This window comes from Octodon degus, unplaced genomic scaffold (assembly GCF_000260255.1).
Source record: "Octodon degus isolate 3935 unplaced genomic scaffold, OctDeg1.0 scaffold00030, whole genome shotgun sequence".
NCBI classification, from domain to species: Eukaryota; Metazoa; Chordata; class Mammalia; order Rodentia; family Octodontidae; genus Octodon; species Octodon degus.
In genome coordinates, this window is record NW_004524606.1 from 19,305,162 (window position 1) to 19,329,099 (window position 23,938).

General features: G+C 40.5%; 1 protein-coding gene across 1 annotated transcript in view; it reads left to right on the forward strand.

Moving 5' to 3' along the window:
- The window catches only part of Itpr1 (inositol 1,4,5-trisphosphate receptor type 1), a 381,954-nt gene that overhangs the window by 20,657 nt on the left and 337,359 nt on the right, over window positions 1-23,938 (forward strand). Inside the window, exons 3-4 of the mRNA XM_023713283.1 lie at window positions 8,785-8,893; window positions 12,005-12,075. Coding sequence (XP_023569051.1) covers window positions 8,802-8,893; window positions 12,005-12,075 — 163 coding nt within the window. The 5' untranslated portion in view covers window positions 8,785-8,801. The remainder of the gene's footprint in view (window positions 1-8,784; window positions 8,894-12,004; window positions 12,076-23,938) is intronic.

The following is a 23,938-nucleotide window of genomic DNA, read 5'->3' on the forward strand; positions in this document are numbered from 1 at the left end:
TCCTTCTCCTTCTCCTTCTTCTTCTTCTTCCTGTACTGGGGATTGAACTCAATACCCTGCGCTGGCCAGACAATTGCTTATTCCACTGAGCTAGCTCCCTGGCCCCTCAGGTGCTCTTTACATACTTAAAAATTGTTGAGGAACCTCACAAACCTTTATCTAAGTGAGTTACATCTGTCTGTATTTATCCTATTAATAATTCGCAAGTCATCACAGAGAAAACAAAATTATATGTGAACATAGTAATGTATTTTTCATGGAAGAATATTTTCCAAAAAAAATTTAGTAGGAAAGTGGTGGTTCAGTTTTTTTTGTAAATCATTTTAAGGTTTGGCTTAATGGAAGATTCACACATTACATATCTGTGTCTGCCTTTCAGTTTGTTGGACAAACAGCCTCTAGAAAATATATATATTGCTTTTTCACACTGAGTGAAAAGGCAAGTAGTGTTTGATGTTGTTAGGGAGACAGTTTTGCCTTTGAAGTTGCCTTGAAAGGGTCTCCACAGCCCTGTGGAGGGCCAGGGCTCATGGTGACTTAGAACGTGTGAGAGAGGGGAAAGCTGAGGGCTTCCGTGCACGATGCAGCAGCTGAGCGTCCCTAAGCCTGGATATGGAGTCAGATCTTTGTTGCGCAGAAGTGGATGCTTTTCAGCTGTTCTGCAGAAGAAAATTGCGTCCCCGATGAAGCCCTTGCTGAAATGCAAGCAACACTGGGAACTTGGAAGCTAGGGGTGCTTGTCTTGTGTCCATCATTTTCTGATGAGCAAGATTATGGCAAGCAGCTCAGAGGTACTTTTTTTTTTTCTTTTTTGAGACAGGATTCTTTTTATGTAGTGCAGGCTGGTCTTGAACTCACTGTGATCTTCCTGCCTTAGTCTCCCAAGTATTGTGATTACAGATATGTGCTACTACACTGAGTGGCTCAGAAGTTATGCAGTGGAAGGGGTCATTAAAAAACTGTCAGTGGCCGAGGAGATAGCTCAGTGGAATAAGTGCTTGCCTGGCAAGCGCAAGGTCCTGAGTTCCATCCTTGGTTCCATCCACCACAAAAAAAAAAAAAAAAAAAATTGTCAAGTATAGTTTCCTCTCTAGGTCTTAAAATAGCAGAAAAAAGGTTCAAATTATTTGCAACTGCCTTGATTCCTGTTAGTGTACAGTCCCTACTTGTCTCTTCATGTCACTTTTGGCTTCAGGTTAAGTAAGTTGTATCTTCACCATCGAAATTACTTTGTGTCACAAATGTTGCTATAGGAATCAAGGCGGAAGCTGTTGGTGATAGATGACATGTGGTTCTATTCTTTTTAGCTTGACTCTTTAAGAGGTCTGATTATAATTCAGACCTCTGGGGAGTATTTTGTGTGTGTCAAGATTTTAACTGTTAAGATAATGGGTGGTAAGGTAGCCACAGAGGTTAGGCAGCCAGCGATATACTGGATATACTGGGGGTGCAGGTGAGCCTCTACTGACCAGGGGCCTGACTCATGCTGGGAAGGGCCCAGTCAGCTATGCTGAGACTCCCCACCATGTGCTGAAAGATTGATCAGCCCCAGTGGCCAGTGTCTTCTAGTCTCTCTACTCTTGTGGATTGGATCAAGTGTTATGTGATTCCTTAGGCAACTCCTTAGTTAATGAGTGTTCTAATTTAGTTCCACTTTAGGAGTTCCTAACTTGTAAATTTTGAATTGTATCTAAGCAAAAGTTAAGCTTTTTTTTTTTCTAAAAGAAAATGAGTCTAATGAAATTATGTAAGTCTGTGCAGGAAAAATAATAGATGGGAAGAATTACAGTGAGTTTTCTGCCACAGTGATCGCTTTTAGGGAAAAAAATCTAAAAGCTATCTTGAGCTGCTTAAAATTACATGAACACATTTCAGTGAGACTGTGGTTTTGGCCTGTTTTAACACTAAAGTGGGAGAGGTTCTAAATAATTGAATTATCATCCCTTTGAAGAAGTTTTCACTCTCCTTACTCCCAGCAGGGGACCTGGTTTGATGTTGGAGGCAAAGGGGGTTGGCTCTCTCTGGGACTGGGAATCTGGGCCTGAAGCAGCCATACCTGCTGTGTGCTATCCCACAGCTGGCTGCTGGTTGCCTTGAGAGCTCCCAGAGGATTTAAATGTTTCTGGGATCCTTGCTTCTTCAAGTGTGTTCCTAGCAGTGGTGACCAAGTAAGAAATATATTTTGAGCAGAGAAAGCACAGAATAAGGGCAGAGGTGCATGAAAACTTTGAGGGAGCAAAAGTAAATGTTTTTATTTTAATCTTATTCAAAATGATAAAAATAAGTACTTAGTAAAGTATAGACATTGTGCTGAGTAAATTATGAGGTTATTTAGTTTATTGTTAACCCTAAAAAACATGAAAGAATGTCCTCCTCTTATAAGGAAGGTGAGATCCGGAGAAGCTTTGTATGTGGCTTAGACACATCCAGCTGGTCATCAATGAACTGGAAATCACACACAGGCCTTCTGAGTCTGTTTCTCCAAGTGTCCCTCCTTTTTAGCATTCATAAGCCAGTTTAGACATGTGAAAGGGAGTGAAATATTGAGTGGGAATGAAAAAGCAGCTTTGCCAGGCTAAAGATTATGGATTTTGTTTCTTGATCCAATTTTTCTCATATGCTGACAAGGGCCCAGAGGTCTGTGTTCTCTACTTCATCTAGTAATATAAAGTTTACTCTAATTCATTTTAGAAGGCAGTCACCTAAAAACATTGTTAACTTATTTAGGCAACAGATAGAATGACACTACAATTATTTTAAACCCAGGTTGGACTGCTTTCTGTGTTCCTGATATTTTGTCAGATCCTGGGATACTATGGTGAGAAAGACAAGACAATGACAGTGGTTGTTGCCCTTGTAAGTTTGCAGTCTGCAAAGACAGTGAGAGGCATATATGTTGGGGGCATGGGAAGACTTTTAGTGGCTGGGGTATTGGAGGGTGGGAGGAAGAGATTGGAAGGTGCAGAAGGAGGGAGGTAGGGCAAGATCATGATGAGCCTTGAGATTTTGAAACATCTTAAGCAGGGAGATGATATGGTCTGATGTTTGTAAAAGATTGTTCTGGCTTTTGTGTGCAGAATTAAGATTGCATCAGGTGAGTATAAGGCTTTGTAGAGTTCAATTAAGAAGTGATAATTGCAGACTTGAGTGGAAGTGAAATACAATTAATAAGCCTTGGAAGGTTTAATAATAATAGTATAAAATCTTGAAAGATTTGATGATCAATTCTTTTCCATTCTTTTGACAAGTATTTACTGACCATTGGTATCGGAAATATAGCTGTGTGTACAAAACATATCCTATTAGATTGCATTGTGTTTCCTGTGAGTGTCAGCCAGGAATCATGCAAGTGTGAACTTGTAACTAAAGTGAAGGTTGGCAAAGAGAGATCCATGGGGCAGAGTTGGTAAGCATGGGTTTGTCATCATGCAGGAGGCTGGACAAGATGTCCTGGTAGATCTGGTAATCGTATTGAGCTTGGAAGGAGACTTGGCTTTCACTAGAAAAAAAGGATGAGGTAGGTATGAGAGTGTCCTGGGCTCAGGAAAAATGTGTGGATCAAGCCCTGTGGCAGTGATGTGGAGAGAAGGCAGCCTGGAAGTGTCACTAGGCTTTGGTGGTGGTGTGAGAAGTATGTGTGGGGCAGGTTGAGAAGGCAGATTAAGTATTTTTGGCACATTGAGATATGTGGGCAGCAAGGAACAGAACCCTAGCAGCTGTTGGCCATGAGGTATGGATCTGGGACTCCTCCTGTGGAGGTCGCTGGAGCCAGCAGAATGCCAAAGACCTAAAGAAGGAGTGTGAAAGGCAAGAACAGCACAGATGCTCATGACCACCACCCCTGGCTTCTCACTTGGTCTTGTAGGAATAGAATTAAAGGTCCCTTTTCTTTTCTTTTAATGTATTTGGTACAGGGTCTCACTACACAGCTTGGACTCATGGTGATCCTCCTGTTTTCAGCCTCCCAAGTGCCAGAATTACCGGTGTGCACCACCACATCCAGGCTCAGTGGCTAGATCAGCGTGCCTAGGGGGCAGGGGTGGGGCCGGTGGGGCCTGTGGTGTGGGGATAAAACCCAGTCCCTGCACTTGCCTAAGCATGCGCTTAGTTCCCTGAGTTATCTTGCAGGCCAAAAGGTCCCTTTTCTTTACACACTCTTCAGGAGAAGTTTCAGTGAAAAGCACAGGAGATGTAAGGCACCATAAAGCTGTTGCAGCCTCTACTCGCAGGGATACCTTCCAGGGCGGTTGTCTGCATTTCTCTACCATTGGTTAAGCCACTGTGGAAGTATCTTATTTTCACAAGTGGGTGACAGAAGCTGCCATTGATAGTAATAGTTCATGTAGATGGTGCCCAACTCCATGCAAAGTGGTTTGCTTAGGGCATGATGAATGTCACATGGCTGCATCCCATGATTACCTGCTGTGGCGGATACTCTTATTGACTTAGGCACAGCTGGGGAAAGCAAGGCTTAGAGAAGTTCTGCAGTTTACCTGATATGCTGCCATGAGTAAGTGTCCTAGCTGGGGATCCGTGCTTTTGCCTGGCAGGAGGTGAGAGCCATCCTCAAGGCTATGGTGTGTCAAGAGTGGGGACAGGATGATGGTCCTTTACACCAAAAAAGCAAAGCACTGAGACAATATCTAGGAGGCTTTCATGGATTTGAGGCCTTTGAGACATCAAAGAACAGAAGAGTAGCAAAAGTTCTGGGCTGCTGGTGTCCTTTTGTAGGAGTAGAGTAAGGCTAGTTTTTCTAGTAAGGCTGTTTGAACGTGTAAGAGGCTCCTCTGCCAACATTTTAGGGCAGGTTGAGACTCTTCAGAGAGATCTTTTGGGGGGATTCTGTTATTGGATGAGAGTTGGCATTATATTCTTTGCAAGATTCCTTCCAGTGTTCACTCTGTGAGTCTGTGTTTTGAAAGGCCAGCATTCTCCATGGTGAGAGTTGAGTATAGTTCTGTATTGTTCAGCTTTTTTCCCAGCAGGGGAATTAGGGAGAATAATTATCTCTTCTGACATAAACTATATCTTCGCAGGTTGTGCAAGAGAATATTTATGACAATATCCAGCTGACTTACACAGAGCATCTCTTTGCTATGTGGAGTTTACAATTTTAAACCTTGGAATCTTCTAGAATTTCGCTTTATCTCTTAATGAAGAATAATGAAAATAGCACTGAACAATGCAACTGTGACAGCCACTGTACCAGGATCTCTTCAGACTCTATTGCACCATTTTGTTACAACATTCCCTTGAAGTATTGTACCCATCATTCAGCTAATAGAGGTTGATGTGCTGCAAGGCAGCATTGGGCCAGTAATAGTGAACATAGAAAGAGCTCATGTTTTGAGAACCAGTCAGAGGCTCAGAACCTCTGAACCTGTTCTCCTGTATGTCAGACATAGATTATTATGAAAAACAACCCTGGGTGTCCCTGTAGTGTTGGGAGTTTCAGTTGCGCAGCTCCTGGCAGGAGGGTGCTGGTTTTATTTTCCTAATAGGTGGTCCCCTGCCATTGTGTGAATGACACAGGAGCTCTGAGGGCAGCTGCTAGAAGATTGTAGGCACAAATGGTCTGCAATCAGATAAAGAGCCCTCTGTCCCACCCTGCTTCTGAACAACAGGAAGTCTTCCTGAAGACTCACAGGCCCATCACCCTGTGGGCGGTCTCCTCCCCTTCAGCCCTTTTGACTTTCCTGGACTTTGTTTTTCTACCAAAACATCACTGATAATTGTACCAGAGCCTCAGCTCTTCCTCCTCTGCTTCCTCTGCTTCATTAAAGTAGCCTAAGGAAGACCCTCAGAAGTTTTCAGAAGAGATTTCATCTCCCTCATTCTTTGTCAGGGATATCATTGCCTAATTCTCCCACCCTCTTTGGTTGTATTAAATTGAGATCCTTGGCAGATTGCCTAGTTGAAGGATCATTAACTGGTGGAGGTATTGGTATATGAGTTTTCAGGGAGAAATATAAAATATGGCTGAAGATAACTTGTTCAATTATCCTGTCTACTTAATAAGTACGTTGGTAAGAAAGAAGATGTGAAATTTTTTTTCTGACTCATGCAAGTCTTATATGGTAAAGATAGAAAAATTTGGAAATAGCACCTAAGAAAAATTAGGAAACAGAAGTGTACATAAAGTATAGCTATTCCATATAATCTGACCATCCAAGAATAAGAACTGTTAACATTGAAGCCTACCTTCCAGGGATAATTGCTGATGAAGAGCTAATGACCTGGGTTGGAACCTTGGTCCTGCTGTTTGCTAATTGTCTGTAACTTGGGCATCTTGACCTCTCTGAACCTCAGTTCCCCAGTAATAAATTGGGGATAATGGTAGTCCCTCTCTCATAGTGTAGTCACAAATTTTCAGTAAGAAAATGTTTATAAAAGCTCTTAGCATAAAGGTGGACACGATAGTGCTTGACAGATGTTAACTAATATAGTAAAAAATGAACATTATACAGAGTCTTGCTGTAGGAATGCAGTGTCCAGATATCTGTTGGAATTATTAGCTGCAGGCAACATGGTTACATCGTGCTTTGCCACTGTATTGCACAACATTGTTGGTGCTTCTTTGCGTTGAGGGCCTGGAACCTTTCAGCAAGATCCGGAATCTTGCTGAAATGAAAGTTCAGAAGACCGCAGTCACACTGCTCTGTGCTGGGCTGGTCTCTCCTGGGGACGAATGCCCATTCAAGGGACAAGCCCAGAAGGAGTGTGTTAATCACTGGACGGGGGGATATTCCTGTTGTCCCATCACATACCCGCTCTGTTACTTTTGGCAGTTTCCCAGTGTCCTTCTGGGGGGACTAATGTGTACATACACAAATTTGTTCTGACAAACTTAAAACAGATTATTTTCCAATAATTGGGTCAAAGGCTGAGAATGTAGCTTGGTGACAGAGTACTTTTGTAGTCTTCAGCACTAGGAAGAAAATAATTTTGTGCATTCATTATGTACTCTAGCCTGGTTTTTTTTTTTTTTTTTTTCGTGTGTGTGTTTTTTGGTTTTTCTTTTTTTACTTCAATTAGTATCACCATTGGACTGAAGGCATAGCTCAGTGGTAGTGCTTGCTAAGCATGCATAGGCTCTGGGCTTGATCACCACATGCATGAATACACACACGCACACACACACACTCACACGCACACACACACACTCCCAGAAGTGTGCTTTCTGGCCCTTTATGATAAAGCTTTTAAGTATAAGCTCACAAGGGAAATGTTAATGCCCTTGGTATTTTCCATTGGTGCCACCTTTGTTGCTGTTAAAATATTTTGACTTGCCTTTAGCTGTAACATCTAGATAGGAAGCAGCAACTCAGTGATTGACATGACCCTAAAAAACAGTACTTGACAGACTTTTGTCCCTCTGCATGCTCTTTGTGTGGTTTTCCTGCAGGTTTAGAGATGCTGACTCTCGCTGGACAGTTTATGCTATATTCTCAGTTGCTGTTTCCCTCTATAAATAAGTTTGTGTTCAATGAAATGCTCTTTATCTCTCCCGCAGTCTCTGGGTTGTTTGGGTTGAAAAATTAGCTTTTCCTTATAGCATCTCACAAGTAGGTTTGCTTTTGGCAGTTGGATTTCTGCTAAGGCAGGAGGATGCTTCCTGAAGTTTTCTGCTGATTATTGTTGCATAATTCTTCCAAATGAAAATTTGGCACCAAGAAATCAGTTAAAAAGAGTATTTTTCACATCAGTACAAGCCTTGTGGGTTTTTTTTTTGGAGGGGGGTGCCAAATGATTTCTTAGAGAAGATCCTGAATAAATAGATGGGAAAAGGTGTTTAAGGGAGTCTAGTTTGTGGGGAGGGTTTGGGGGCGTCTTCTGTTAGCCCTTGCATGTACGCGACAGGTGGCTGGAGAATTAGCTGTAGTCCACACGAGCACTCGGTCTTCCCACATAACTGAGTTTGTTTTTTAAATGTCAGTTTAGCTTTTTACAATTGGCTCCCACTCCTCAATATTTATGGCCCTGATGAAAGCTGTTTTGTGAATCACTTCAATATTTTTGTTGATATTTATGTGCATGTGTTTAATGATTTGTGGGCTGTGTAGAGACTTCCTGGAACTTTGAAGCATTTTCTAGGGCTGCCTCTGGCTCACTGAGTGTTCTGGTCAGGGAAGCTTCTTACTCTTACCCAAATATTGAAGAGTTTGGGTGAGGTGCTGTCACATGGATCTTTCTCTCTCTGGAAGTTTTTCTTCCTGAAGAAGAAAAATACATTTAAGTAGCATTTGGGTGAAGTGTGTATAGTTGTTGACTTTTAAAGGCCAATGGAGCTCTGTGGTTGTTACAGGTTTCCTTTTATTAATGTCATTTTGGTGCTTTGGTTCCTTGACCCATGCTGGATGGCCTTGCCAGACCAAGCTTTATACCAGGTGTTTCCTTGTGACTTAACATTCCCTGAGGCAAACTGAACATGTTAATGTTTCCTAAGTCAGAGTTTCCAACTCCTTAATCACTGCAGAGTTTTTGGCTGAGTTCCCCCCAGTGTTTATATTCTCTAATTATTATTGAGGGTCCTCAACTTGCAGCATCTGATTCAGGTGTGGTTTTATTAGAAACAAATGTTTCTGTGGGTGGAATGTGCTGAAATTAAATAATATATGGGAAAAATATTGTTGCATATGTTCTTACTTGGCTCATGGAATTGCCTGCCTGTCAAATTCCTGTTTAAGTTAGGCACTTTGGAAAATTGAGCTAAGCTGACTCGGTGACTTTCTTCCCCTCTTTAGTTTTTTTTCCTAACAATTTTGTATGTTTGACTTTGTTTAGGATTTTTCGAGAAAGACATGTCTGACAAAATGTCTAGTTTCCTACATATTGGAGATATTTGTTCTTTGTATGCAGAAGGATCGACAAATGGATTTATCAGCACCTTGGGGTAAGAGCATGCAATTTTGCCTGTAGCAGGATGTGTTTAAGACATAACATCTTAAAAACTACGATTTTTAAATTACCAGAGAAAAGGAAGGGGGTAGGAATAGATAGAAGATGGTAAGGGTGGGAAGTAGGGGTTTAGGGTATGATCAAACTGTTATATGCATGTATGAAAATATAACAATGAAACCTATTATTCTGCTTATAATAAGCGTTAATAAAATCCCTAACTTTTCTAAGATAAAAAGGTTACCATTTTACTCTGCTTTTTCAAGACACTTGAGATCACAAATACCAGCTCCCATGTTAGCTAAGTTTAACCTCTTATACAAAAACACTGCCTTTTGTCAAGTTTGAGAGAAAAGGTGTCATTAGTTAGGACTCTATTAATTCAAAATTATAATTCACTCTTCATATTAAAGGAGGAAAGTGCCAAGAATATGGACTAAAATTTAAATATTAATGTTTAAAGGCCCAAAGAAATATTCCTTAGTTTTGTAAAGCTCTTTTCAAATGGTGCCTCAAGTGTAACATAATCAAAGACAGTAACTTCTTGGACGCTTACCTCTTCTCTGAAGCACAACCTTTCCTACTATGCAATTACTGAAAGTTCCCAACTGTGCAATGTTCTATAAATCAGAATTTTGTTCATTTGTACTTTAATTTATATTCATCTTTTTAGGATATAAATACATTCTATCATGTATTCCTTTGATTATCTTCTTCCTTCTCCTCCTACTTCTATTGTGTAGGAGAGGAAATGATAAATGAAGTAGCCTAAAAGGCAGAAGCAGAATGAAGCTGAAGGCAGTAGACTCCAGAGTAGTCAGGAATGGTCTTTCTGGTCTGTGTAAGACAAGGGAGTTAGGACTGTGGTGACACTGTTGAATTTGGAAAGAACTGGTTTCAAATAAATGGACAGGGCAGCAGACCAACATCTTCTCCAAAAATTGTATTCTCTAAGCAACCAGAATCTCTCTTTAAATTGTAATTATTTGTGTAACTTGTTTGTTTTCTGGTATTTGAGCAGAGTGGGTACTTCCAGTCACTCTCGGGTTACCCTACCCTTGAATCTGAATAATTCATTTCAGATTCAAGATTATATCTCAATGTCCAGCACCTATTCATACTGTATGAAAACTTTGTCCTCACACATCATTCAATAAATAAGTTATCTGTAACTACCTGACTAATCAATCCAGGGATGCTTTCTACATTTGGTCATTGCATTGTAGACCACCATCAATTTACTTACTGTAGCTTTTAGCAAATAGGCTTCTTGTGCTGTCCTTTTTTTCTTCTTGTCTGTCTCTTTTCTTTTTCTGTCCTCCATGGTTGAGTTTTTTACCCTCTTCTTATTTTTCCACAGTGACTACAGTAATATACAGCAGCGGTAAGCACTGTTTGAGCCCTGCAGGTATTCACTGTGTGCTAAGTCCTGTGCCTGTGACATACTCTAAATCCTTAAACACCTCTTCATGGTGGGCTTCATTGTCATCACTGGGTATGGAGGCAGCACCCTGCTTTTGAGAGAGGTGCAGTAACTTGCTCAAGCTTTCATAGCTCAGGAGATTTGGGTCTCCACAGCTAATGGTCCTAACAGTTACCCTTGGCAGGGAGTTCCTCCCTTCCCTGGCACCCCCATTCCCCACATCTCCCACATCTCCCACATCTGCCCATATCCCTGTCTGGATGCTCTGTCAAGCTTCAATCCTATCACATGCTCATCCTTCCTGGGGGTCCTAGTGTCCTAGTCACCCAAGCTGTCTTGCGTGAAAGTCACATACTGAGTCCCACTGAGCTCCCCACTGAGGTATTATACTCTTGAATCTTAATCCCCTTTTATTTCCTCCTTTTCTTCCAGAACATCCATTCTTCCTTTTTCTCCCTTTGCAATATAGGAGGTTGACCCTGTGGGTGCTCTATCTTTAGGCTGTGTCCTCAGTCTCTTTATTTTGAGACAAGATCTCACTGTATTGCCCAGGCTGGCCTCAATCCTTTTAGTTCTCCCATCTCAGCCATCCAAGTAGCTGGAAATACAGTATGCTGCACCCTGGTTAGGGCATCCATTAAAAACACCTACAACACCAAAATTTTTGCCTTTCTCCCAGTGTTATAAGCCAATTGTCAGGGAATTCTCTCCTCCCATTATAAAGTGCACTAAGAATACAGACTTAATATTTAATAGTACCTTGCATTTGTGGTAAGAGGCAACATAAAGTAATGGAAAAAATGCTCCAAACCATAACAAATTAGCTAGGAGCAAGTTCCGTGGTCACTTGGAAAGTGAACCAGTTCTCCCAATACCAGTTTTAAGAATTTGGACAAGTCATATAATTTCTTCAGGTCTCAGTGTCATCCATTCAAAATAAGATTTGTAATTTTTTTAATGCATTGTGCAAGTTAGATAGCCCAGTCAAGATTTTAAATATGTAATTTGGAACTCTTCATTGTTTTGTACTCTCTTCATTAATTGCTTATGAAGCTCTAAGCCCTCTCTTATCTCTGCATTTGCACTGGGTTCTTGCCCTGTGAAAACTCTCTGCATTGTATTCTCCTTCCTCTATTTCTACTTCCAATAATTCTAGTATAACTTCTCTGTTTGCAGCTTTTCATATGATCTCAGGCACACTTTGTTTCTGACTGTATTACTTCATTCCTTCTCTGACAGCCCTTAGGCTGTACTGTCCTTACTGACTTGCTTTTAGGGCGCCACCAGTAGCCTTGAGTGCCCTAAGAGCTGACACCTGGCTCATCTTCACGTTCCAGTATCTGGCACCAATTGGCTCCTCAGCTATGATTAGTCAAATACATTGACTCTGCTATGTCTTGACTTAGCAGTGACACATGTTGTGCTCAAATCTGAGTGTGGTTCAGGGTAAAGGAGCCACAGAAAATAGTAGCTTAGTAGGTCCATCATGGAAGCAGAACCCGGGGTGTTTGGATTATGCTTAAATCCATGTGTAGGAAACCTCCATTATAAAGTTTCCTGGCAAGTGACTATGGCAGTCTAAATTATACACTGGGAAAGCCCTGGGATATTTGATTCTTGCACAGTGCTGTGTTTTATTTTCCATACTTGGTTTGATACAGCATTTCTCTGTCTTCTTTGCAGCCTGGTTGATGACCGTTGCGTTGTGCAGCCAGAAGCTGGGGACCTTAATAATCCACCTAAGAAATTCAGAGGTAAGATGGTGGCCTTTCTGGAATGGTCATCTCAACACACTTGAAAATGCATGCAAGGTGTGGCTGTGTATATGTGAGTTTTGGTTTTGGTAAACAGTGATTATTTATGTAGCTCCTTCAAACTATGATTTCAATTCCAGGCTTTATAACTTTTTGAAAAATATGTAAATTTAGTGTTGGTGTTAAGACTGTGATAGTTTTTATTAGGTCCTTAATTTGTCTGTCAAAGGCCTGTTGGTGAGTACCAGTTTAGTAAAGTTCTTTAGTTGTGCAGATTATTTCTCCAAACATAGGTCTTGCAGATCCAGTTGCAAGGAACTTTTGATGTTCCAGCACATCTTCTTGATCACATACTTGTTTTTGAGTTGAGACAGCAGCTTACCTACTCGTATTGGCTTTCTTTCTAAACCTCTTACGTTGGATGTCTTCCTTGAAACTTAACTGAGTTTACTACTGAAAGTATTGAAGTTATAGCTGCTATATTCGGTGATAAACATTTTATTTTTGTTTTTTTGTTGTGGTCATAGTAGTTAATGACTCTCAGATCTAGCCATACATTAGAATTGTTTGGGGAAGATGTTGCATAAATTGAATGCTCATGGTGTTACTCTAGAGCAATTAAGTTAATCTGCTTTGAAGTAGGGGCATTAGCATTTTTAAGGGCCTATGTTTGTGTGTGTGTGTGTGTGTGTGTGTGTGTGTGTGTGTAGCCAAAGTTGAACCCACAGAGTTAGGTATTTGACTCATGGCTGCAGTCCCAAAGGACTCAAGTCTTGTCATGCAGATTATATCATTTTAGCTATGAGACCTTGTTGAATGACTTAGAAATTGACTTTTTGGACAAAAGCTGAAAAAGTTAGAGTAAAATAAAAGGCAGATACTCAGATGGAAAGAAGCTATTTGGAAGATGCTTGGTGTTGAGCAGCATCTAGTTGGCTTGAGAAATCAGGTGAACATTTTCACATGAGGATTAGGGGAAAGTATTATTTGAAAAAGACTTGTTAATGTATGTAGTTCTTGGGAACAATCTGTATGGGAATCTGGGGTAACTGTAGCTTCTGTTGCCTTTTTCTTCTTTCAAAACAAAACTGAATGCGTGGGCTATGAAGGGTTTTACCCAACCATTGTAATGCATTGTCTCAGAGAGTTCATTCTTCACTCCATGATTTTTTTATTTTTTATTTTTTTTAAATTTTATTAAGAAACAAATAGCAATGAGACAGTTTCAAAACTGATTAGTAGGACAGTTTCAATAATTAATACATTGCATATTATTGTCTTTGTAGTGGTTATTCATAATATAAGATGCAGACATGATACCCTATACAAACACTATTAGTACAAATTTTTCTTCTCATTGAATTAAGAGAAAGTAGCTGTATATCTATCCTAATATTTTGTATATACAGATACAAAATGGTCCTTCATTTGTATCCCGTTTTTGTTTAGTTTTGTCAAAGATGGGCATTCCATTGTCATTTAAATATTGTAGGTGTCTGAATTCAGCAAAATATTCCAATATAGTCCAGTAGTCCATAATAGTAGTGGGTTATTAATAGGACTGACAATGTCAGAAGTTGTTGACTTGAGCTTTTTACAGCTCAGCATATTATATGGTTTTGCTTTTTATGCTTCATTTTTATAATTCTCTGCTGAATGGTTAAGACCAAGACAAAACAAGACCTATATAACCAGAAATATAACTTTTGTATCTGACAAGGTACAATCCCCTCAGGATTTAGCCTGAAACCCTGTATCGCAGTTTGTAGATCCTTTGTCAGTATCAGCCATGTGGATGAGTCACAGCCATTGCCTGACCAATTTTCTTTCTGTGAAAGCCTGAGAGAATGTTTTCTCTCCATGTGACTCTCCTTAGGCACACTTTACATCATTGATCACTTTCCTGTGTGGCCCCACAATCTCCTTGATCAGAAAATTTGGGACACTCCATGATTGATTGATTATGCTGCTCACTTTGTTGAGGATGCCCCCTGCATTATTAGCTCAGGGAATCATTACCTGGGGAAGGGATTCATGGGCTGAGTGAAATGTTTCTACTGGGGTCCTGTGGCTGGGGAAGGATGGAGTAGGAGTCTGGTTTTCAATTTTTGGCTGCACAAGGAAAGCACCTTTATAACTTTTAAAAATACTGATCTTAGAGTTCTACTCCAAAGGGTCCTGGCTTAATTGAGCACTGTGGTTTTTGGAACCACAGGTGATTCTCTCATTTATGTGAAGTTAAGAAGTGATGCTAGTAGTAATGAACTATGAACTATCAACTTCATTGCTCAGGAAAGAGATAGGCTTGATTTTTGCACCTGGGTCCAAGGGGTGGCATGTGTGCATTTCACATTTTTGTGGTCAACGCACTTAAACTCTTCGACATTTTTAAGTATACACTATATTGCTGCTGTTTGTAGTCACTGTGTTTGTAAGTAGATCTGTTGAAGTTATTCCTCCTGTCTAAATAAAGTTTTGTCTTTGACTATATCCTCTCAATCTTCCAGCCCATCCCAGCCAATCATCACAACCATTGTAGTCTTTGCTTCTGCTAGTTCAATTCTTTAATATTCCTCATGTAAGTGAGATTGTACAGCATTTGTCTTTCAGTCCGTGGCTTTTTCACGTAATATAATGTGCTGCAGTTGTTATCAGGAATGAGCTAGTGGATGTTTGAATATACAGTTAGAACATTCAACTAAATAGTACCATAGCAGGGGAAGTTGGAAGTGAGAAATGTTTTCCTAACACTAGGGTAAAAGTGTCTCATGCTGGGATGTATAGATGGTGGCTGATTTGAAGGGACTGTTTGTAGATAAAAGCAACAGTCTGATTGATGGAGGCTGTTTGGAAACAACCAAAGTCCTTCTGTGGCCTGGCCTGGTTTTACTGATGGTTGTTTGATAGTAACTTGATTTGTTGACTGTGTTTCTCAATAATTTAAAAATAAAGTTTTCTAGGTTGTGAGCTGCTTTGTATTTATGGGAAAATTCGGTTCAGAAAAGCTTGTGCTACAGGCACTGTGGATGTGGGTCAGGGCTTCCAGACCCTGTGTGCAGAATCAGGGGTCCTCTCTTCCCAGGTGAGAAGCCCAGGCAGGTATACCTGAGCCAGCTGCTACAGTGCTGGAGAGCTTGGTTCCTTCACCATGACATGGGCAGTGAATATTGAAGGTTTTTTCAAAACATCCATTCAACTGTATACAGCGTACTTAAAAAAAATTTATTCCCCTAAAATGAAGAAAAAGATATCTCTTTTGGAAAAAGAGTTTTGGCTTTTCAGATGTAAGTATGTTTTGAAGTTAAAATCATTTTGATGTTTAGAAATTGTGCATTGGGAATTTGGAGGCATTTCTAGTCTGTTTCCTTGAAGTGTTATTGCACCTTCGAGTTTTAACAAACCCATGTGGAAGAGAGGGGTGCTGGCAAACAGTCCAGTAGAATGGAGTCTTTATCTAAACCCTCTGCAGAGCTACATTTAGTCATTTGGGTTTGCTCTTGCTTCCATTGTTTCCTTCTTCTTCCTTCTTCCTTCTTCCTTCTTCCTTCTTCCTTCTTCCTTCTCCTTCTCCTTCTTCTTCTTCTTCTTCTTTTCTTCTTCTTCTGAACTGGGGATTGAACTCAGGCCCCAGGCAAGTGCTTAATCTACTGAGCCATCTCCCTGGCTCCCCCCCCCCATTGTTTCATTGCCAAGTGATTTTCTATATTGAGAACCATTGTAACCTGTTAAGTAAATAGAAAGCAAAGGCCAGTTGATGCAATGCTCCCCATAATTTCTGACTCCAGAGTTCTTATTTTATGTTCTCCTCCTCAGAATTCAACCTTGCTGGTTAATAGTGTAGCTCCTTGAACCAGGTTCAAGTAAAAGTTCCACTAAGTCTTACCTGTGTGACCCTGAACAAATTATTTGACCCTGTGAGCCTTGGATTTCTAATCTGTAAAATAGAATATGATAATACTCTCTACCTCCTAAAGCCACCATGAAGATTAACTGTGTGTCAAGATTTTAGTACTTGATGTAATCCTGTCAGTTGTAAAAATGTGGAGGGACCTGGAGGACATTATGTTAAATAAACGAGGCACAGAATAAATACCATACTCATATGTGGAATTCTAAACGTTGATCTTGTAGAAATTGACAATAGAATGTGGTTACCAGAGACTGGGAAAAGCAGCAGTAGGAAAGAGGGAGAGAGACTGATTAGTGAACACAACTTACAGTTAGGAGAAGGAAGTCTTGTTGTGTCCTGTTGCACAGTACAATAACTGCAGTTAATGATAATATGCGTGCTTGCTTGTTTTCTTTCTTTTCTCCTCTCTTCTCTCTTCTCTCTTCTCTCTTCTCTCTTCTCTCTTCTCTCCTCCTCCTCCTCCTCCTCCTCCTTCTTCTTCTTCTTCCTCCTTCTTCCTCTCTCTCTCTCTCTCTCTCTCTCTCTCTCTCTCTCTCTCTCTCTCTCTCACAGGTTCTCACTATATAGTTCAGGCTGACCTTAAACCCCTATGTAACCCAAGGTGGTCTTGAACTTGTGGCAGTCTTCTTACCTTAGTACTGGGATTATAGGTGTGCACCATCATGATTGGCTTGTATTGCATTGTATATTTCAAAATAGAAGAAAGACTAAATGTTTTCTTTTCTCCTTTTTTTCCCGATAATCTTTTTTGCCTTTAATCTTTCAGGATTATAGGCAAAGCCAGTAAGTACAAAATAACTACAAAATTAATTTTGTACTTAATGGGGGAGGGGCTGGTGCAACATGTGGTGCTGGGGATCAAACCATGGTCCCTGCACTTTTGCCTAAGCAAGTGCTTTAGACTGCTAGCTATCTCGCTGGCCCAAGACTAAATGTTTTCTACGGGAAGAAATTAATGATAAAGCACTGTGGATGTGTTTCACCAGTCAAGGGCTTGCCTAACACCATACATGAGACCCTGAGTTTGATCACCAGTATTGCCAAAAACTAAACAAAAGATATAATGAACATTTAAGATGATGGCTATGCTAATAACCCTGATTTAATCATCATGCAATGCATACATGGCTTGAAACTTCCTGAAATGTATATATACTAATTATGCATTGATCAAAAATTAAAACAAAAAAGTTAAAAAATAAGAATTTGGGGGCTGGAGAGATGGCTCAGTGGTCTAAAGCACCTACTTGGAACAAGCTTGGCAAAGCACAGGGACCGCGGTTCAATCCTCCAGCACCACATGCCAGCCAGCCCCGCCCCCTGGTGGGCTGAGCTGGCCACACACATACATACACACACACATACTAAATCAATGTAAAAAAAAAAAAAAGAATTTAATGCTTAGTACATTTAGCCCTTAGATAAGGGCTTAGTAACCTTTACTTATTTTTTATCTTTTCATTCCTAGTAGTTAGAGCTTAGTATACTCTCAAATGGTAGTGGAAGGGAAGGAGTTATATTAGAATCCTTCAATGATATGAGAATAATTGTATAGTATATTGGTACTCCTTTTATCTTTAAATGCTTTGTAAGTAAGTGCCTACACATGGGCCCCCTGGGCCTAGGTTTGAGGCCATTGCTGCCCTGTGCAAGCTGAGTGACCTTAAGAGAGTATGTAATTTTTCTGAGCTTCTTTCTTCATATATGAAATGCTGGAAATAATTCTTTCTTTACAAAGATAATAGAATTAAAAATGATACTGAAAAAGAGCCTAACAGAGTACTTGGGACATGGTACTTGCTCAGTGGTTAGTAGCTGTATCTTTTCCAGTAGACACAGAAGTTAAAAGTTGAACACATTTGTTTTTCTCTGGTGGCTAAAAGTGCATTTCAAAAATAACTTATGAAAAAGATTTCTTTGAGTGTATCTCCTGCCTCTAACTTTGTCTAGAGGAAGAAAAATAAAGATTGACTGCACATCTATTTCACGTAAGTCAAATCTTTTTTATCATCCAAATGAATTTGACAGTGTCATTTTCCTATGTGTGATGAGGAGGGCAGTGATATAGAATAATTTTGTAGTAATTTTGTACTTACTGGCTTTGCCTGTAATCCTGAAAGAACAGGGAAGAGAAACATCCATCAGGTTGAAACCTAGAAGAGAAATTTTTTGGTTAGTGAATTCCTGCTCTATATTGTCTTTTCCTTTTCCCACTCCTACCCAGCCCTCCTGCCTACAAGATGCTAAACATAAAAGGCATCTAAGAAAAGATAGTAACTGACAGCAGTCCATCTCCATTTTGATTCCAAAATCTCTGCTATTTTAATTTTAACCTCTGGGTGGTTGGACTAGAAGAAATAAGAGAATCTGGGCTTTGGGGAAGTATTATAAGCTTTAGAGTTGGTCATGCCATTTATTGTATAAGCTTCTTTTTTTTATTTTTGAGATTTGGGCAATAGCAAGTTCTTGTCCTTAAAGCCTGACCTTCTCCATTCACTTTAAGATCCAGCCAGATTCTTGGGTCTTAGACGTCATCTACTGTGGCTATAGCAAATTTTCTAGTCCAGCTTTCTTGAAAGCTGTCCTTTTTTGGCAGCACATTGTTTTAGTTGTTGTTAAGCAAACCCCCCTCCTCCCGCAAGTCATTGAAGGAATGAGCCTATATCTTACTTAGTTTTTAAATACCCACCTGGAAAAGAGAGGCCCTCACTTAAATTTTGTTTCCACTTCTGTTTCTAATCCATGATGGACCTTTCAAAGTGGGGATAAGGGAATTAGTTTATGTCTGTCTTGTTAAGTAAGGTAGAAAAATCACTCTATTTAAAGGACTTGTGGAGCATATGTCTTGGGACATATTGAAGGTTTGGGGCATGTGTGTAGAACTGCCTTGTAGGAGAGTCTCTTGCAACTTGTTCTGTTCAGAAAAATTCAAATTTAATAAAAAGATTAGTATTTTTTATAATCTTCATTTCAGATTTATCACCTTATTTCAATTTGCACCAACAAGCTCCATTTAAAGGGAACAAAACTGTAATTTAAACTGATTCCCTGGGCAGCACAGAACACTCCCTGAGTGTTATACAATCACTGGAGCTGGTGCCTGCTGCTTGATTATGCAGGAGTCCCACACACTGTAGCACGTCCTCGCTCGCTCGAGTCCTGCCTACTTGCTGAAAGCTGGGAGCTGCACAACCGAGGACTCACGGCGTTCTGAGCATGGGCTCCCTTGGATCACCTGGTCCATTCTTTTGTGAACATTGGAGTTTCCCATGGACAGAAGACCACAGGCCCTGTTTTATATTTATGTACCCTTACAGTTAATTGCTAATGAAGAGCAATTTTCAGCTCTGTCTGCATAAAATTCTTCCAGTGCGACAGATAGGTTTATTTTGTCATCTAATTAAATCCCAGTATTGCTATTATGGTTTCTTCCATTCAAGGCAAAATAGATTTGGAAATCTCAGCAAGGGTAATTGGGTCATATTGTCATATTGTTATACAGTTCTCTTGACAGCACCATGTAGTGCCTGATTAAGGACTTTTCTTTTGGCAGAGGGTTTTATAATCCTGTCTTCAGAGCACTGATGGAGATGTGTGGTGAATCACTTGAGCTTATGATAACTCTTTCTCTCCCTTATTTGACAAGTGAGGAAATTAGAGAGATTTAGGAAGTCTGCTGAGGTCACAGAGCAGTGCTGGGTCAAAGCTGGAATTGGAATGCACAGTGAATTTCTACCCACACTCCTGGGTCATGCATTAAAAGATCTTTTTTGTTCCATCTCCCTCTGATTAATAGTAACCTGTTTTCTATAAATAACTGCAAATAATACTGAATATAGCCTTTACTGTTGTTAATTTAACCTATTTAACCTATATGGTGTATTTCATATACATTGATATATTTAATCTCAAGAGAATCCTATAAGGAAGTTACTTTTTTATGAATATGGTAACTGAAATACAAGATTTGAGTATTTGGTCCAAGATCACATGACTAGAAGTGATAGAGTCAGGATGTGAATCCAGACAGTTTGACATCAGAAACCCTGCTCTTCTCACCTACTCTACTCTAAACTGCCTTCAGACGGGCATTGTTCTCGAGACAAAATTACTGGATTTCTTAATCTCCTTTAAAACATATCAGTTGCGTCATTTTGAGGTTCATTAAGCCAGTTTCTAAATACTGGTGCTGTGTGCTGCCAAATTAACCTTGAGTATAGTTTTTAATCACAGCTATTTTCTATTTTTGTTTCCCTGGATAGAGTTTGGTGCACCTGGAGGGACTACAGCTTGCCCTGCACCACTGGCCCAGTGCCTGGCATAATGTTGATTCTTAGTTTAGAAGCTGGTTGGAAAGCAGTTAGTTTTCTTTCTGATACGGTTTTTCACTTTCCAAGTCCTAGTTGTGTTTTTGCTGATGACATTTTGTCAACTGGCTGCTTATACATTTACTCTGCTGCCTCATGCTATTCATTAATTTCTTTCCAAACTACCCAGGTCTTGTAATTTTGTAAGTGCTTTTCTTCTCCCTGGAAAGTGATCTTTTACTAGTTCCTTGTTGTGGTTAGATGACAAGTCCCATGGGTTTAGAAGGTGGCTGAATCATGGGAGTATTCTTCAATAGATTCACCCGCTGATGAGTTCAGTAGCCAGATGTGTTATGAGGAGGTGGTCCAGGCTGGGGTGGGTCATTGGGAAGATATCTGGAAAAGTATATTTTTGTTCCCAGCTCTTCCCTTCTCTTTCTGTTTCCTGCCTGCTGTGGAGTGAGTAGCTTACCTCTACCACACCTTTTAGTCATGTCGTTTCTGCTATAGAGCCAGCTGAACATGGACTAAAGCCGTAAGTCAAAATAAATATCTCCTCCTTTAAGTCAGTGGTGGTGAATTTATAGCATGTGTCTTAGCCAGCTGTTTATTACCATTGAAAGCTCTGAAAGGTTCACCATCAATGCTTTTAAGTTGTGGATATTGGGTATTTTGTCCCAGCAACAGGATTTGGTACTGAGGACAGTCACTGCTGTAACTGTAGCTGGCAATGTGGTGTAGAAACTTTTGGAACTGGTTTGTAGGAGGAATTTGGAAAGTTTTGGAGATGCCAGCTAGAGAAACCTTGGAAAGCTGTAAGCTGAATTTGATGTTGGGGGTGTTCCATTCTGTACTTTACAGTTGGATACCCTGAACTCATACAGGTTGAAGAACCAAGATAAACCTAGGAGTTGAACCCACATCTGGAGGATTGCAGAGTATCCACCAGCAAAGTGAATTCATAGAGTTTTGTGCTACCCAGAATATATCTAGAGTCTCTTATCTAGAATCTCTCAGCAACTCCTGGATCCCAAATTTAAGAGGCGTATTACTCAATGGGAATAAAGCTAATGGAAGGGTCAGAAGGAGGATAAGCCTCAAATTGATAGTGCACATGACATTTTATTATAGCTCCAGCATGAGACTTCTTCACTTATTTCTGCACTTTTTACTTTTCTTCTGGAGTGAGGGCACTCCTAAAGCCCACCCTTCCCTGGTCACAGAGAGTTCCACACATATCTCAAGATGTTGCTGTTTGGAGCTCCTTTGTGGTTCTCAGTGTATATGCTGGATAAAAGATACACTGTGTGCTGTGGACCACATCACTCCATACAAGGCTCCTTGCCTTCTTAGCCTCATTTGCAGTCCCCACTCCATTTTATTTGCTCCATCAGACTGACTTTTCCTTGGCAGTCAATGTACACGGATGAGAAATCATTTCTTTTTCTTCTCTCTCACTTTATCTATGCTGTCGGTGCTGTCTGAATCTCCAGTCCTTTAAATGCCACTCATCCTTCAAATCTTAGACTTGGGTGGGGCTTCTTTGCTAAGTCTGTGCATGCAGATCTGCTCCCCATCCCTGTGCTCAGATTTGAAGCCACATGCTATGGGTTGACTCTGTTCTGTTCTTTACTGATCACATCACATTTGAACACATTGTTTACCTTCCCAGTACCTCCTTTTAAAAAATGAGGAAAAGTATGTGGATCACTGGGGTTTTGTGAGGATTAAAAAGTTCATCCTTGCAAAGTACTTCGTATAATACCAGGTCCATATTAAGTAGCATGACCCTGCCAGTTGTTGATTTTAAATTTTTAATTGTTGCTAGTTTTGACTTAGCATTTACACCATTTCATTAACTGTGAGGTCAGAAACCATGTTTGTCTCTATAGTTATCCACAGACCAGGCGTATAGTAAGCAGGCATATAGTAAGCACTTAGATATTTGTGGAATGGTTAAAGACAGGCCTCCTAGGCACTGCTTCTGAAACTTGAATATGTATAAGAACCTCCCTCGGGGTCTTATTAAAGTGCAGCTTCTAATTCAGTGGGGTGCGGGTGAGACCTGAGACATACTGTATTCCTAACAAGCCCTCCTGCTCCTGTAAGACTCAAGGAGTCACTTGTAGTTGTCTTTGCTTATTTTAGGGCTGTCATAGAAGATGCTATTCTGAGTCCAAAATAAGAAAGAGGACTAATGTATAAGTTTTAGGTATAAAAAACTTGATTCCAGTTGTACATGTAGATTATTACTCAGGAAAGAGTTCTGTTTCAAATTATTGAGTTTCCTCTGATTCAAATGGCACTGACCATCTGTTGGGGATTGCAGAAAAGGAATTTCTGCTCTGGGACAGGGGTTAGGTAGATGATCCCATTTGACTGTGTCTGTGTTTTCCCACCAAAGGACACAGCTGTTTCTTCTGTTTTGGCTTCCGGTGAAAACCCTAAGTATGGGCCATTAGGTCAGCAAACAGCTGGGGATAGTGCAGATCTAGCACTGAAGCTGAGAAGCTCTCAGGACACCAAATGTGTTCAGTCCACTTGGTGAAGAACACTGCAAAGGAGTGGAGAGATGGACTCATTCAATATTTCATAAGTTGAATAAAAAGAAAAGAATGAAAGCTTTTCCAAAGTCAAGGTCCTACTGCATGTACTGAGTAGGTGCATAGTAGGGCAGAGTGCTCAAGATCCAAGCTCCTTGTCTCTGACCAGGTATATGGCTGTGGATGTTACCTAACATCTAAGCCTTAGTTTTCACCTCTTAGAGGCAGTAGTTAGTAAGTGTTCAAGTGATGGGATTGTTTTAGGGTATGATGGTGGGTGTGTGACAGTTAACCAACCTGCATAGCACAGTCTAAGCACTCAGTGTATAGTAGCGATTGTGACTGAATCTGTGATTAGCAGCTTGTAGGACATCTCCCAGGAAGATCAGATATGGCTCTTGCCACTGTGTAAAGCACTGATTGTGTCTGTTTTGAAAATTCAGACCAGGGAGTAAGTAAGGATATCCATAGGCAGGCCCAGTTGAACTATCCTGGATTTCTTAGATTTTGTTGGGTATGACTGACAGGAGAGCATTCTAAATCCTGTAGCCTTTGCAAGAAAAGCTATCAGGCCTTTTCTTTCCTCCCACAAGTCTTGATCAGCTTCAGTAACTGATGCTTCATTTGCTTGAGAGGGCAGTCCTGCCTTCTGTATAGAATTGCAGGCCTTGCCAGGAGAGGAAGTTGTGTTTATCTTACCCCAAACAGCAATGTTCTGAAACTCTTGACACACAGCAGGAAGACACTGCCAGTCTGCCCTTTCCCAGAGACCACCTCTTCCTCCTTGACACTGTGTGCTTTTCACTAGTAGGGAGAGGTCTCTGCCAGTCAGCCTGTGGGGTGATACTCTTTATCTGGCGTGGAGGGCAGCTGCACTTCCAGAAGAGATGTTCAGCGATTTCTTCTTCTGTACTGTTGGCCGAGTGGAAGCATCTCTCTCTAAGGTGAGAATATATGAGACAAAAATTGTGCTCTTGTCCTTAACCCTGGTTTGGGGGATGTAAGCCAAGAGCAGCCACAGGTGTGGAGAAAAGAATCTTTCTTCAAATACCCAGTCTTTTTTTCCCTTTCAGAGCAATAGCTGGAGGTTATTGTAGAAAATC